This window comes from Salvelinus alpinus, chromosome 11 (genome assembly GCF_045679555.1).
Source record: "Salvelinus alpinus chromosome 11, SLU_Salpinus.1, whole genome shotgun sequence".
Lineage (NCBI taxonomy): Eukaryota > Metazoa > Chordata > Actinopteri > Salmoniformes > Salmonidae > Salvelinus > Salvelinus alpinus.
The window spans coordinates 46,053,055-46,067,117 of NC_092096.1; the positions used below are offsets into that span (position 1 = coordinate 46,053,055).

Here is a 14,063-nt window from a genome sequence, read left to right on the forward strand (position 1 = left end):
GCCGACACCTGTCGCAAACAGGATCAATGCACATGAAATATATTTGATTATATCATCATTTATAATTCTAACTCTAATTAATTTATAATTTTGTTTAGGATGTTGTAGAGGTGTGTGTGATGCTAGTAACAATGTTTTAGAAGTGTGTGCGATGTTAGTATGTTTGAGGTGTGTGATGTTAGAAATTATGTTTTAGAACTGTATGTGATTCTAGTAGTGATGTTTTAGATGTGTGTGTGATACTACTAAGGATGTTTTAGAGACGTGTGATGTTACTCAGGGTGTTTTAGCTCTGTGTGTGATGTTAGTATGTTTTAGAGGTGTGTGATGTTACTAATGATGTTTTAGAGCTGTACCATGTCAGTAATGGTGAAAGCATACCGTGCCGACCAATGCTGGTGTCTGTCTATCACCTCTGACCAAAAAACATCGGCCGGCATTTCATATTAATTTCCCTGTGGCAACCCACTGCTAATAATTGTTGGTGTGGTCTGTTTTCCTCTTAAGGATGTTTTGCACGGAGACAGTTACGCAGGCAACACTCCTCTGCGCAGTGCATCATCAGTTTTTTCATTCAGAAGTGTCAAACTGATATTTTCCCCTGTTCTTTATCTCTATTGTTGTGGAAATATTCAGTTTGAGGCTTTTGATGTTGTTTCCTGTCAGTATGACTTAACTTCCTGAGAGAGCTGCAAACCTACCACGAAAATGAAATGTGTGAGAGAGAGAAAGAGAGAGAGGGAAAGAGAGAGAGGGAGAGAGAGCAATGGAGAGAGAGAGAGTGAGGTGAGAGGTTAGATACTTGGCTTGCCTGCACTCAGATAAGAGGAAACTGAGATCTGCCAGCATCCATACATTACAGACATTACAGAAAGGAGGTTTCAGCTGGTGTCCTGAGCTTGGTTAGGGGGCTGAAAGTCGACTCTATTGAGGGGATAGTGTTAGCAGTACAGTAGTGTGGAGTGGTCCACAGCCATGGAACAGGAGAAACTAGCCGTGTACCACGGAGCCATCAGCAGAGAGGAGGGAGAGATGAGGCTGTGGACAGCAGGACGGGACGGCAGCTACCTGATACGCAACAGTGAGAGTCTAGCTGGGCTCTACTGCCTCTGTGTGCTGTGAGTATCTTACACACACAGTGGTGGAAAAAGTATTCAAATGTCATACTTGAGTAAAATAAAAGGCACCTTAATAGAAATTGACTCAAGAAAAAGTAGTTACCCCATTAAAATAATACTTGAGTAAAAGTGTAAAAGTATTTGATTTTCAATATAATTAAATACAGTGGTGAGAAAAGTACTACTTGAGTACTTGAGTAAAAGTAAAAAGTAAAAATGCTATATTCCTTAATATTAAGCAAACCAGATTTTCTTGTTTTTTTTCAACAAATAAACCATTACAATCAATCGAAACAACTTCAATCCTCAATGAATGAATTTAACACCAGAGTCCTAAACTGCCTTGGCGGCACCAGGGAATCAAGGTGCAAGTAATTTTGCAGTTTATTCCAACAATGGGGGGGCACTAAAACTAAAGGAGGATTTACCTAAATTGGTCGAGACCAGAAGTTAACCAACCCTGCAAGCGGGTTTGGTATCTCATACTTTAATACTAGCAAGTTAGGTCAGTTGGAAGCTTGTGTAGTAGAGCTTTGTAAACAAAAAGGGAGTAATGAAGTGATCTATAGGACTTCATTGAGGACCAGCCAACCTTTTGATACGGGATGCAGTAGTGCAGCGGTGGAAAAAGTACTCAATTTTCATACTTGAGTAAAAGTATAGATACCTTAATAGAAAATGACTCAAGTAAAAGTTACCCAGTAAAATACTATTTGAGTTAAAGTCAAAGTATCTGTTTTTAAATGTACTTAAGTACAGTGGAGGTAAAGTACTAAATTGTCATACTTAAAAGTAAAAGTAAATGCTATATATCAAATTACTTATATTAAGCAAACCGACAGCATTTTGTACATTTAACACTCCAACACTCAAACTTAATTTACAAACTCAGTATTTGTGTTTAGTGAGTCCTCCAGATCAGAAGCAGTAGGGATGACAACACCTCATATACAGTAAATGCGTGAATTGGACCATAATTATATCCTGCCTAAGCATTCTAAAAGTAACAACTACTTTTTGGTTTCAGGGAAAATGTATGGGTCAGGGGAAATGTATGGAAGTTAAAAGTACATATTTTCTTTCGGAATGTAGTGAAGTAAAAGTAGTAAAAAATATAAATAGTAAAGTACAGATACAGTGCCTTCAGAAAGTATTCATACCCCTTGACTTATTCCACATTTTGTTGTGTTAGTCTGAATTCAAAATGGATAAAACAAATAATTGTATCTCACTCATTTACACACAATAGCCCATAATGACAAAGTGAAAACATGTGATTCCCACAGGGGACCAGTACGGAAATGTATGCACTCACTACTGTAAGTCGTTCTGGATAAGAGTGTCTGGTAAAAGTCCCTAAGAGCTTTCCACACCTTGATTGTGCAACATATGCCCATTATTCTCTTCAAAATTCTTCAAGCGCTTTCAAATTAGTTGTTGATCATTGCTAGACAACCATTTTCAGGTCTTGCCATAGATTTTCAAGCAGATGTAAGTCAAAACTGCAACTCAGCCGCTCAGGAAGATTCACAGTCTTCTTGGTAAGCAACTCCAGTGTATATTTGGCCTTGTGTTTTAGATTATTGTCCTGATGAAAGATGAATTCATCTCCCAGTGTCTGGTGGAAAGCAAACTGGAATGCAGGAAAACTCTAGGATTTTGCCTGTACTTAGCTCCATTCCATTTATTTTTATCATAAAAATCTCCTCAGTCCTTAACAATTACAAGCATACCTATAACATGAAGCAGTCACCACTATCTATGAAAATATTGAGAGTGGTACGCAGTAATGTCTTGTTTTGGATTTGCCTCAAACAAAACACTTTGTATTCAGGACAAAAAGTGAATTGCTTTGCCACATTTTTTTTGTGGTATTACTTTATTGTCTTGTTGCAAATAGGATGTAGGTTTCGGAATATTTTTATTCTGTACAGGCTTCATTCTTTTCACTCTGGCAAATAGGTTAGTATTGTGGATAGGGCTGTGGCGGTCACAAAATTTCGTCATCTGGTGATTGTCAAGCAAATAACTGTCGATCTCACGGTAATTGACCTTTAATTAACACTTTTAGCATCTCCTGGCTTCCACACAAGCCACTGATGCAGACCTTTGGAACATCTACATTTTAAAAAGTATAATAAATCCATGTAATATAGCCTACACCTTCCCAATAAATCCATTATTTTAGACAGGTCTAAAGAAGCATGATATGAAGAAAATGTAGTCTATTACAGAAGAACAGAGACGCATACTCTGAGTTGTCCTTATGTTAGGTCCTGATTTAGCTATGTCAAATGGCTGTGGGCTACACTAGTTCATTTAGCGGACAAGATTTGCTAAGAATGACGTGGCATTATTTTATAGTATGAGGAATACAATTGAACAATGCTGAAAAAAATAGAAAGGATATTTTCTCCAAATGATTTGAAGGAGTGTGCACATGCTGTATTGAGTGGTTAACAAAGAAATGGGTACTCCTATATGCTTAATTTAGAGTTATTAATGTAACTTTAGTTGTTCTACAAATGTTGGGTTAATATGTTTTGATTTTTAATACATTGAAAGGCTGCCTGATGTGACTCCAATGGTGATTTGATAAAAGTAGCTTGAAAGGCATGAGCTCTGCTTTGTTTTTTAGCGCAGACTGTACACACTACATCAGTCACTCATTCACAAGCACTTAGAATTTCACAGTGGCATCCCCTTTGTGTGGCCATAATGTACCCTAAAAAGAATCCAGGACTTTTGCGGCCAGTGGCCATTGTGCGCTTCTCCCTGAGTGCTGCACGCTCCATCATGTTATTGTGTCTTTCTCACGTGCTACAAGTGAAGACAGACACATCGGGGACACAACTGCACGTGTCCTTATCCAATTCCAAGGTGCATATTGAAGATATTGGAAGAACTGTCCACATTTCCTTTTCATCAGCAACATCACTAGCCTATGTCAATCTACTATCCCCCATAGTACAAACGTTGGACCTATTCTATTCTGTGCAAGAAATTAATATTTCAAACATAGTCTGGGACAATTGTGGGATCCGAAAGATCCCAAATTAATACAACCACTAGCATCAAAAAACATTTTTTATGCAATGTGGCTGACAGATCAGAACATTTAGCTTAAAATGTTGATAAACTATAAGGCTATTTCTTCACATTATAAGCGCAGCAATGTGCATATGGTGGTAGGCTATAAGCGCGAATGTTCCATTAGCGAAAAACACCATTATCAAAAGTGAAAGCAAATACAATTATGCATTTAATGCTTTTATTATAAAGGTGCATTTTTATGTTGACAATTATCTTCCCCAAACTTGAAACTCACACGCTGCTTATGTATGCCAGTTAGGCTCTACACCCCTTGTAAAGCAGATTAATGTGCCTAATTTTAAGAAGATATTTGGCTACTTTAGTTGTGATACAAACCTTATTAAAACATATAGGCCTATGGGGTAAGCTACATGAGGTGTGAGACTATGATTCGAAAAAGTTGCAAAAAAAGGCATTGTTTCTCATGCTGGGCATCATTCACAAGTGATAATATATAATTCATAGGCTAGTGTTGTCACCCATCCGACTATTCTTGATTTAATCTTGTCTTTACATATACTAAATAATATATGTGTGAAATTAGTTTTGATTTAGAATGGACCATTATCATGCACCTGTATCGAAACACTATGCACATAAATAGTGAATGGAGGACGCTTTTCCCTGTGGTTTATCTTCATGCGAGCCATGTAGGCTATACTCCTGTTGAAAATATATGCAATGTGCTTAATATTAAGAAAGTTGAGAAATAAATAGAGTAGGCCTATTTTTTGTGGAGGCCATCACTCTTGTTTTCTTGCACAATTGCATAGCCTATTGAAATGTTGCACAACATGAAGTGTTTGATTAGATTTTTGAATATAATTGCATTGATGTCAGAGTTATTAGAGGGACAATAGAGTGCTGAGTACCAGGCAGTTAGAAAGTTTGGTAGGCTACTAATGACGATCAGCAGCTTCAGAGCTTGGAGAAGCTTAATTACCATGACTAAACTGTCATGTGGAATTTGACTGCATGACTCGTGACCGCCAGTGTGGAAGTAATATGGTTACCGCAACAGCCCTAATTGTGGAGTAACAACAATGTTGTTGATCCATCCTCAGTTTTCTCCTATCACAGCCATTAAACTCTGTAACTGTTTTAAAGTCACCATTTGCCTCATGGTGAAATCCCTGAGCGGTTTCCTTTATCTCCGGCAACTGAGTTAGGAAGGACGCCTGTATCTTTGTGGTGTCTGGGTGTATTGATATACCATCCAAAGTTTAATTAATAACTTCACCATGCTCAAAGGGATATTCAATGTCTGCTTTTTTATTTCTACCCATCTACCAATAGGTGCCCTTGGAAAACATTGGAAAACCTCCCTGGTCTTTATGGTTGAATTTGAAATTCACTGCTCGACTGAGGGACATTACAGATCATTGTATGTGTGGGGGTACAGAGATGAGGTAGTCATTCAAAAATCATGTTAAACACTAATTGCACACAGAGTGAGTCAATGCAACTTTATATGTGACTTGTTAAGGGCATTTTAATCCTGAACTTATTTAAGCTTGCCATAACAAAGGGTTTGAATACTTACTGACTGAAGACATTCCAGCTTTTCATTTTTAATTAATTTGTAAAAGCATAATTCCACTTTGACGTTATGGGGTGTTGTGTGTAGGCCAGTGACAAAATCTCAATAAAATTTTAAATTCAGGCTGTAACACAACAAAATGTGGAAAAAGTAAATGGGTGTGATTGCTTTCTGAGGGCTCTGTACCCGAAAAATGTACTTAACTAGTATTTTTACTTAAGTATTTTACACACACACACACACACACACACACACACACACACACACACACACACACACACACACACACACACACACACACACACACACACACACACACACACACACACACACACACACACACACACACACACACACACACACAGTAATACTGACACTGTGATTGTCTGCTATGTGCATGGTCAAACTTACTGTGTGGGTGTGTGTGCAGGTATAAAGGCTATGTGTACACATATAGGCTGTCCCTGGATGTTGGAGGCTCCTGGACAGCAGAGGTAAGACACTAGACCTCCCGTCTCTCTCTTTCTCTCTCACCCTCTCTATCTTACTCAAGCTCTCGCCACCACACTAACTGATGTTATTTCGGATTCCTCCTGTTTCTTTATCTCCCCATCTCTCATTCTCTCCCCCTCTTTCTTTCTTCCTCACCCTCTCTGTCTCTCTCTTCTAGACTACTCCCGGCGTGGAGAAACGATACTTTCGGAAAATTAAGAACTTGATAACAGCTTTCCAGAAACCAGGCCAAGGCATTGCTACACCTCTCCTCTACCCCGTAACCATGCAGAGTCACACGCACCCTGTCACCGCAGAGAATCATACACACCCTGGCAACATGAAAGCACACCCTAGCAGCCCGCCACCAACTCACACCACTCAGAATCATTACCAACAGTAGACAACAGCTTAGAGACACAGATGGAGACAGACTACGCTAGAGACAGACATTCTTGATGTGGGCCTGTATTCTTATGTTGTCATTGTGCTAGTCATTAATTTGAAAATAGCATTTGGTTTCAGTATCAAAACTTCAATGTGATCCTTAAATCTCTTTACATCTGTAGTATTGATGTTCTATATTGGTGTTTAAAATGTGTTTCTAAGACAGTATTGTTGCTATATTTGATTACAACTCAACTACATAGTTTCATGTCAGCCGATAAATAATATGCTTTGTTTTTAAAGTAAAATCATTTCTAACTGACAAATGAAAATTGCTACCAATGCTAATAAATAAATGCCATTGGTTAAAATGTAAGTTTCTGTAAAGTTGATCTATCTCACGCATGCATTGCACCTCATCATGGACAATCATCTGACCCTAACCCTAACCTCATCAGGGACCACAGCATCTCCAGTAAAGACTAAGGCCTTAATTAAATCAGATCAAGCTTTAATAACCCGCATTGACCGATATCACATAGTGGATGTTTTTGGTGGTGTTCGTGTAACTGCGGTATGAGCTGACAAATAGGTGAGTGGATCCTCTTGTGTGTTCCCACCGGGTTAGGAATTCAACGGGTCGAGAGAAAGTGTAGGCTAATGCATCTTTTCATCTAAAAGTGGATGGAGGGATTTATTGTCTATCAGTTTAATCGAGGAGTATTTTTATTTTATTTTAATAAAAAAAGGACTATCATTACCTTTATTTAACTAGGCAAGTCAGTTAAGAACAAATTCTTATTTTCAATGACAGCCTAGGAACAGGCTGCCTTGTTCAGGGGCAGAACAGCAGATTTTTACCTTGTCAGCTCAAGGATTTGATCTTGCAACCTTTTGGTTACTAGTCCAACTCTCTAACCACTAGGCTACCTGCCGCCCCAGTAGACAATAGAACATCACGCAATCATGTGTTTGAATTTGTAACACGGCTGCATGGGATTTGTCGGATTATAAATCTGGTGTGGTTTCATTGCATCCAATTGCAGTGTTTGTGATAGCGTAATGGAAGGAGCGGCTTGTGGATTTAACAGCTCTAATGCAGTTCACCTGACACCTCCAAAACAACTACTATGCCGGTGTCGGCTAGGATCTGTTTGAATCTAGCCCTAACTATAACCCTATATCTCTGTAGTGACTGGATGGAAAATTACTGAGGATAATAGCGGACGATATTGCCACTCCTATTTGCCATATCTTCAATCTAAGCCTACTAGAAAGTGTGTACCCTCAGGCCTGTAGGGAAGCAAAAGTAATTATGCTACCCAAGAATAGGAAAGCCCCCTTCACTGGCTCAAATAGCCAACCAATCAGCCTGTTATCAACCCTCAGTAAACTTTTGGGAAAAGTTGTGCTTGACCAGATACAATGCTATTTTGCTATTTTACTGTAAACAAATGGACAACATACTTTCATCACGCTTATAGGAAGGACATTTAACAAGCACAGCCCTTACACAAATGACTGATATATGGCTGAGAGAAATTGATGATTAAACAATTGTGGGAACTCTTTTGTTAGACTTCAGTGCGGCTTTTGACATTATTGATCATGGTCTGCTGATGGAAAAACATATGTGTTATGGCTTTACACCCCCTGCTATATTGTGGATAAAGAGTTACCTGTCTAACAGAACACAGAGGGTGTTCTTTAATGGAAGCCTCTCCGACATAATCCAGGTAGAATCTTACTTTTTTCAATCTTTACTAATGACATGAGTCATTACTAATGGCCTTGAGTAAAGCCAGTGTTTCTATGTATGCGGATGACTCAACACTATACACGTTAGCTACTACAGCAAGTGAAATCAATGCTGCAGTTAGCTTCAGAATGGGTGGCAAGAATTAAGTTAGTCCTAAATACAAAAACTTAAAGCATTGTGTTGGGACATTTCATTCACTAAACCATAAACCTTAACTAAATCTTGTAACAAAGAATGTGGAAAATGAGCAAGTTGAGGTGACTAAACTGCTTGGATTAACCCTGGATTGTAAACTGTCATGGTCAAAACATGTTCATACAACAGTAGCTATGATGGGGAGAAGTCTTTCCATAATAATGCGCTCCTCTGCATATTTAACAACACTATGAGCAAGGCAGGTGCTACATGCTTTAGTTTTGTCGCACCTGGACTATTGTTCAGTCGTGTGGTCAGGTGCCACAAAGAGGGACCTCGGAAAGTTACAGTCGGCTCAGAACAGGTCAGCACGGCTGGCCCTTAAATGTACACAGAGCGCTAACTTTAATAACATGCATGTAAATCTCTCATGGCTCAAAGTAGAGGAGAGATTGACTTCATCATTACTTGTTTTTGTAAGAAGTGTTGACATGCTGAATGCACCGAGGTGTCTGTTCAAACTACTAGCACACAGCTCGGACACACATTCATACCCCACAAGAAATGCCACCAAAGGCCTCTTCAAAATCCCCAAGTCAAGAACAGACTATGGCAGGCACACAGTACTACATAGAGCCATGGCTACATTTCCATGGCTACATTTCTATTCCACATCAGGTAACTGATGCAAGCAGTAGGATTTGATTATTTTTTTAATGATAAAAATTCACCTTATGGAACAGGGAGGACTGTGAAGACACACAGAGGCACAGACACATGATAAGAAATGCACTCTACAGACACGTACACATGGATGTTGTATTGTAAATATGTGATAGTGGAGTTGTGGCCTGAGGGAACACACTAAATGTATTGGGTAAAGTGTTATGAAATGTAATGTCAAGTAATATTTTAAACTGTATATAACTGTTTTAATGTTGCTGGACCCCAGGACAGTAGCTGCTGCCTTGGAAGCAGCTAATGGAGATCCTTAATAAATACAAACACATTTCTACAGAGAAAGAGAAAGAGAGAGAGTATGAGGGAGTGAGATATTAAAAAGAGAAAAATCTTTCTCTCTATTTCCTGTGTGTGCAATCGTCTCGTAGCTCTTCACACGTTTGCAAAACTCTCCCACACTATCTGTTGTTTCTTTCTTTCTGTGAATCCCTAGCAACACACTGATGGATGGTGTGTGTGTGTGTGTGTGTGTGTGTGTGTGTGTGTGTGTGTGTGTGTGTGTGTGTGTGTGTGTGTGTGTGTGTGTGTGTGTGTGTGTGTGTGTGTGTGTGTGTGTGTGTGTGTGTGTGTGTGTGTGTGTGTGTGTGTGTCTGTGAGTGTGTCTGTGTCTGTGTCTGTGAGTGTGTCTGTGTCTGTGTCTGTGAGTGTGTCTGTGAGTGTGTCTGTGTGTCTGTGAGTGTGTAAGGGTGTGTGTGCATGTTTGTGTGTGTATACAATGTCTTACCTCTCTTTTGTGTTTTAACATTAATATTATTATCTCCATGTTCTAATATATGCTTATAGCCACCAGAAGTATTTTTAATTACATTTTTAAATCATCACTGTATGTCTAAGAAATCACTGTGTGTGTTTATTTACTGAACATAATTCCAAAATATACATTTTAATAATTTATTTCCCTGATTCTCCGTTGTCCATTGAAATGCTCACTCTGACGGTGTGGGCGTTAGGATAAAATAATAGCATCACCGCCAATAGCATCATCGAGGACACACAGCGTTTTATGATATTTAAAAAAAAAATGTTTATTTTACCTTTATTTAACTAGGCAAGTCAGTTAAGAACAAATTCTTATTTTCAATGATGGCCTAGGAACAGTGGGTTAACTGCCTTGTTCAGGGGCAGAACGACAGATTTTTACCTTGTCAGCTCGGGGATGTATTGTAATGTTTTAAAAATAGTACAGCTGCCTTAATTTTGCTGGAACCCAGAAAGTTTAGCTGCTGCCAAGGGGGATCCGTAATAAATAGATATACAAATACAAAATAAATGAGCTAACTAACTCCGTGTAACGATTGTCTTCGGGAGAAAGAGAGGAGGACCAAAGCGCAGCGTGGTAAGTGTTCATGGTGATGTTTTTAATTAAACTCAGAACACTAAACAAAACAATAAACGATGTGAACAAACGAAACAGTACCGTGTGGCGACAAACACTGACACGGAAGACAAACACCCACAAACCAAAAGACAAAACAGGCTACCTAAATATGGTTCCCAATCAGAGTCAACGACTAACACCTGCCTCTGATTGAGAACCATATCAGGCCAAACACAGAAACAGACAAACTAGACATACAACATAGAATGCCCACTCAGATCACACCCTGACCAAACAAAACATATAAACATACAAAGCAAACTATCGTCAGGGCGTGACACTCCGTCTCTGGCTTCATCAGGAAATGCATCGCCGACGTTGTCCCAACAGTGAAGATTCACTGCTTCCCCAATCAAAACCCTTGGATTAACACTGAGGTACGCACCAAACTAAAGGACAGAGCTACCGCACACAAGGCTATCGCAGACAACCCCGAGGCTATGGCTGAGGACACGAACCCATGCAAGAAGTCCCTCTATGACCTCAGAGCCATCAAACAGGGAAAAGGACAATAAAGGAATATATTACACCGTCTCCGATGCGCAACGCATGTGGCAGGGGCTACTGTCCTTTACGGATTACAAGGAACAGCTAGCCGTGATCTATCCAACGATGTCTCTCTACCAGACGAGCTCAATGCATTTTATGCACGCTTCGACAAAACAACTAAGCCGTGCACAAGGGTCCCCTCTGTGCCAGAAGACTGGGTGATCTCGCTCTCCGAGGACAACGTGAGTAATGTTTTTAATCGGGTCAATACTCGCAAGGTCACAGGGCCAGACGGTATTCCTTGGCTCGTTCTCAGAGGATGCAAAGACCAGCTGGCAGGAATCCTCACAGTCATTTTCAGCCACTCCTTGTCCCAGTCTGTAATCCCCACTTGTCTCAAGATGATCACCATCATTCCTGGTCCCAATAACTCTAAGGCTACCTGCCACAATGACTATTGATTGGCATTAGTATTTATCTATTTATGCTGCTACTGGTCACTATTACTCCAGTTTACATCAAATCAAATCAAATCAAATCAAATTTATTTTATATAGCCCTTCGTATATCAGCTAATATCTCAAAGTGCTGTACAGAAACCCAGCCTAAAACCCCAAACAGCAAGCAATGCAGGTGTAGAAGCACGGTGGCTAGGAAAAACTCCCTAGAAAGGCCAAAACCTAGGAAGAAACCTAGAGAGGAACCAGGCTATGAGGGGTGGCCAGTCCTCTTCTGGCTGTGCCAGGTGGAGATTATAACAGAACATGGCCAAGATGTTCAAATGTTCATAAATGACCAGCATGGTCAAATAATAATAATCACAGTAGTTATCGAGGGTGTAGCAAGTCAGCACCTCAGGAGAAAATGTCAGTTGGCTTTTCATAGCCGATCATTAAGAGTATCTCTACCGCTCCTGCGGTCTCTAGAGAGTTGAAAACAGCAGGTCTGGGACAGGTAGCACGTCCGGTGTACAGGTCAGGGTTCCATAGCCGCAGGCAGAACAGTTGAAACTGGAACAGCAGCACGGCCAGGTGGACTGGGGACAGCAAGGAGTCATCATGCCCGGTAGTCCTGACGCATGGTCCTAGGGCTCAGGTCCTCCGAGAGAGAGAAAGAAAGAGAGAAGGAGAGAATTAGAGAGAGCATACTTAAATTCACACAGGACACAGGATAAGACAGGAGAAGTACTCCGGATATAACCAACTGACCCTAGCCACCCGACACATAAACTAATGCAGCATAAATACTGGAGGCTGAGACAGGAGGGGTCAGGAGACACTGTGGCCCCATCCGATGAAACCCCCGGACAGGGCCAAACAGGAAGGATATAACCCCACCCACTTTGCCAAAGCACAGCCCCCGCACCACTAGAGGGATATCTTCAACCACCAACTTACAATCCTGAGACAAGGCCGAGTATAGCCCACAAAGATCTCCACCACAGCACCAACCCAGACAGGAAGATCACGTCAGTAACTCAACCCACTCAAGTGACGCACCCCTCCTAGGGACGGCATGAAAGAGCACCAGTAAGCCAGTGACTCAGCCCCTGTAATAGGGTTACATTAGTATATTACCATAAGTATTTATAAGTATTTATACTATTTATACACTGAGTATACAAACATTAACTTCTTATGGCTGGGGGTAGTATTGAGTAGCTTGGATGAATAGCGTGCCCAGAGTAAACTGCCTGCTACTCAGGCCCAGTTGCTAATATATGCATAGTATTTGTAGATTTGGGTAGAAAACACTCTGAGGTTTCTAAAAATGTTTGAATGATGTCTGTGAGTATAACAAAACTCATATGGCAGGCAAAAACCTGAGAAAAAATCCAACCAGGAAGTGGGAAATCTGAGGTTTGTAGTTTTTCAACTCATCTATCGAATATACAGTGGGATAGTGGTCATATTGCACTTCCTAAGGCTTCCAATAGATGTCAACAGTCTTTAGAACCTTGTTTGATGCTTCTACTGTGAGGGAGGGGGGAATGAGGGCAGAATGCCATGAGCTGACCACGCGTGTTCACGTGAGAGTTGTGTTCCATTGCATTTCTGAAGACAAAGTAATTCTCCGGTTGGAAAATTATTGAAGATTTATGTTAAAAACATCCTAAAGATTGATTCATACTTCGTTTGACATGTTTCTACGAACTGTAATATGACTTTGTCTGAACTTTCGCATGGACTTGCCGCCCGTCGTCAGTTTGGATTGTGTACTGAACGCGCAAACAAAAAGGAGGTATTTGGACATAAATTGTGGAACTGGGATTCCTGGAAGTGCATTCTGATGAAGATCATCAAAGGTAAGTGAATATTTATAATGCTATTCTGACATCTGTTGACTCCACAACATGGCGGATATCTTTATGGCTTGTTTGGGCTTTGAGCGCTGTACTCAGATTTTTAGCATGGTGTGCTTTTTCCGTAAAGTTTTTAAAAAACTGACACAGCGGTTGCATTAACTTCTCTAGGATAGGGGGCAGCATTTTCACTTTTGGATAAATAGCATGCCCAATTTCAACTTCCTTCTACTCACCCCCAGAATATAAGATATGCATATTATTAGTAGATTTGGATAGAAAACACTCTGAAGATTCTAAAACTGTTTGAATCATGTATGTCAGTATAACAGAACTTATGTAGCAGGCAAAACGCCGAGGACTAACCATTCAGATTTTCTTTTTTTTTAGGTCACTGTCTGTTCAATAAGTTTTCATTGGGATACTAGATTTCTAATCAACCTGTTTGCAGTTCCTACCGCTTCCACTGGATGTCACCAGTCGTTGGAAATTGGTTGAGGTTATTCCTTTGTGCAATGAAGAAGTACGGCCATCTGGAATCAGTGTAACGTTATGTGTACTGTTTGAGAGTTGCGCAAGACTAGAAAAGTAGCGTTAGTTTGTTGTCCTCCTGTATTGAAAACAGATAG

General features: G+C 40.2%; 1 protein-coding gene across 1 annotated transcript; it reads left to right on the plus strand.

Moving 5' to 3' along the window:
• The first annotated feature begins 719 nt into the window (after positions 1 to 719).
• sh2d1ab (SH2 domain containing 1A duplicate b) lies at positions 720 to 7,001 on the plus strand. Its single transcript, XM_071333251.1, has 3 exons — positions 720 to 1,118; positions 6,182 to 6,245; positions 6,422 to 7,001. The coding sequence occupies exons 1-3, from the start codon at positions 976 to 978 to the stop codon at positions 6,644 to 6,646; spliced, it is 432 nt and encodes a 143-aa protein (XP_071189352.1). The 5' UTR covers positions 720 to 975; the 3' UTR covers positions 6,647 to 7,001.
• Positions 7,002 to 14,063: the final 7,062 nt, after the last annotated feature.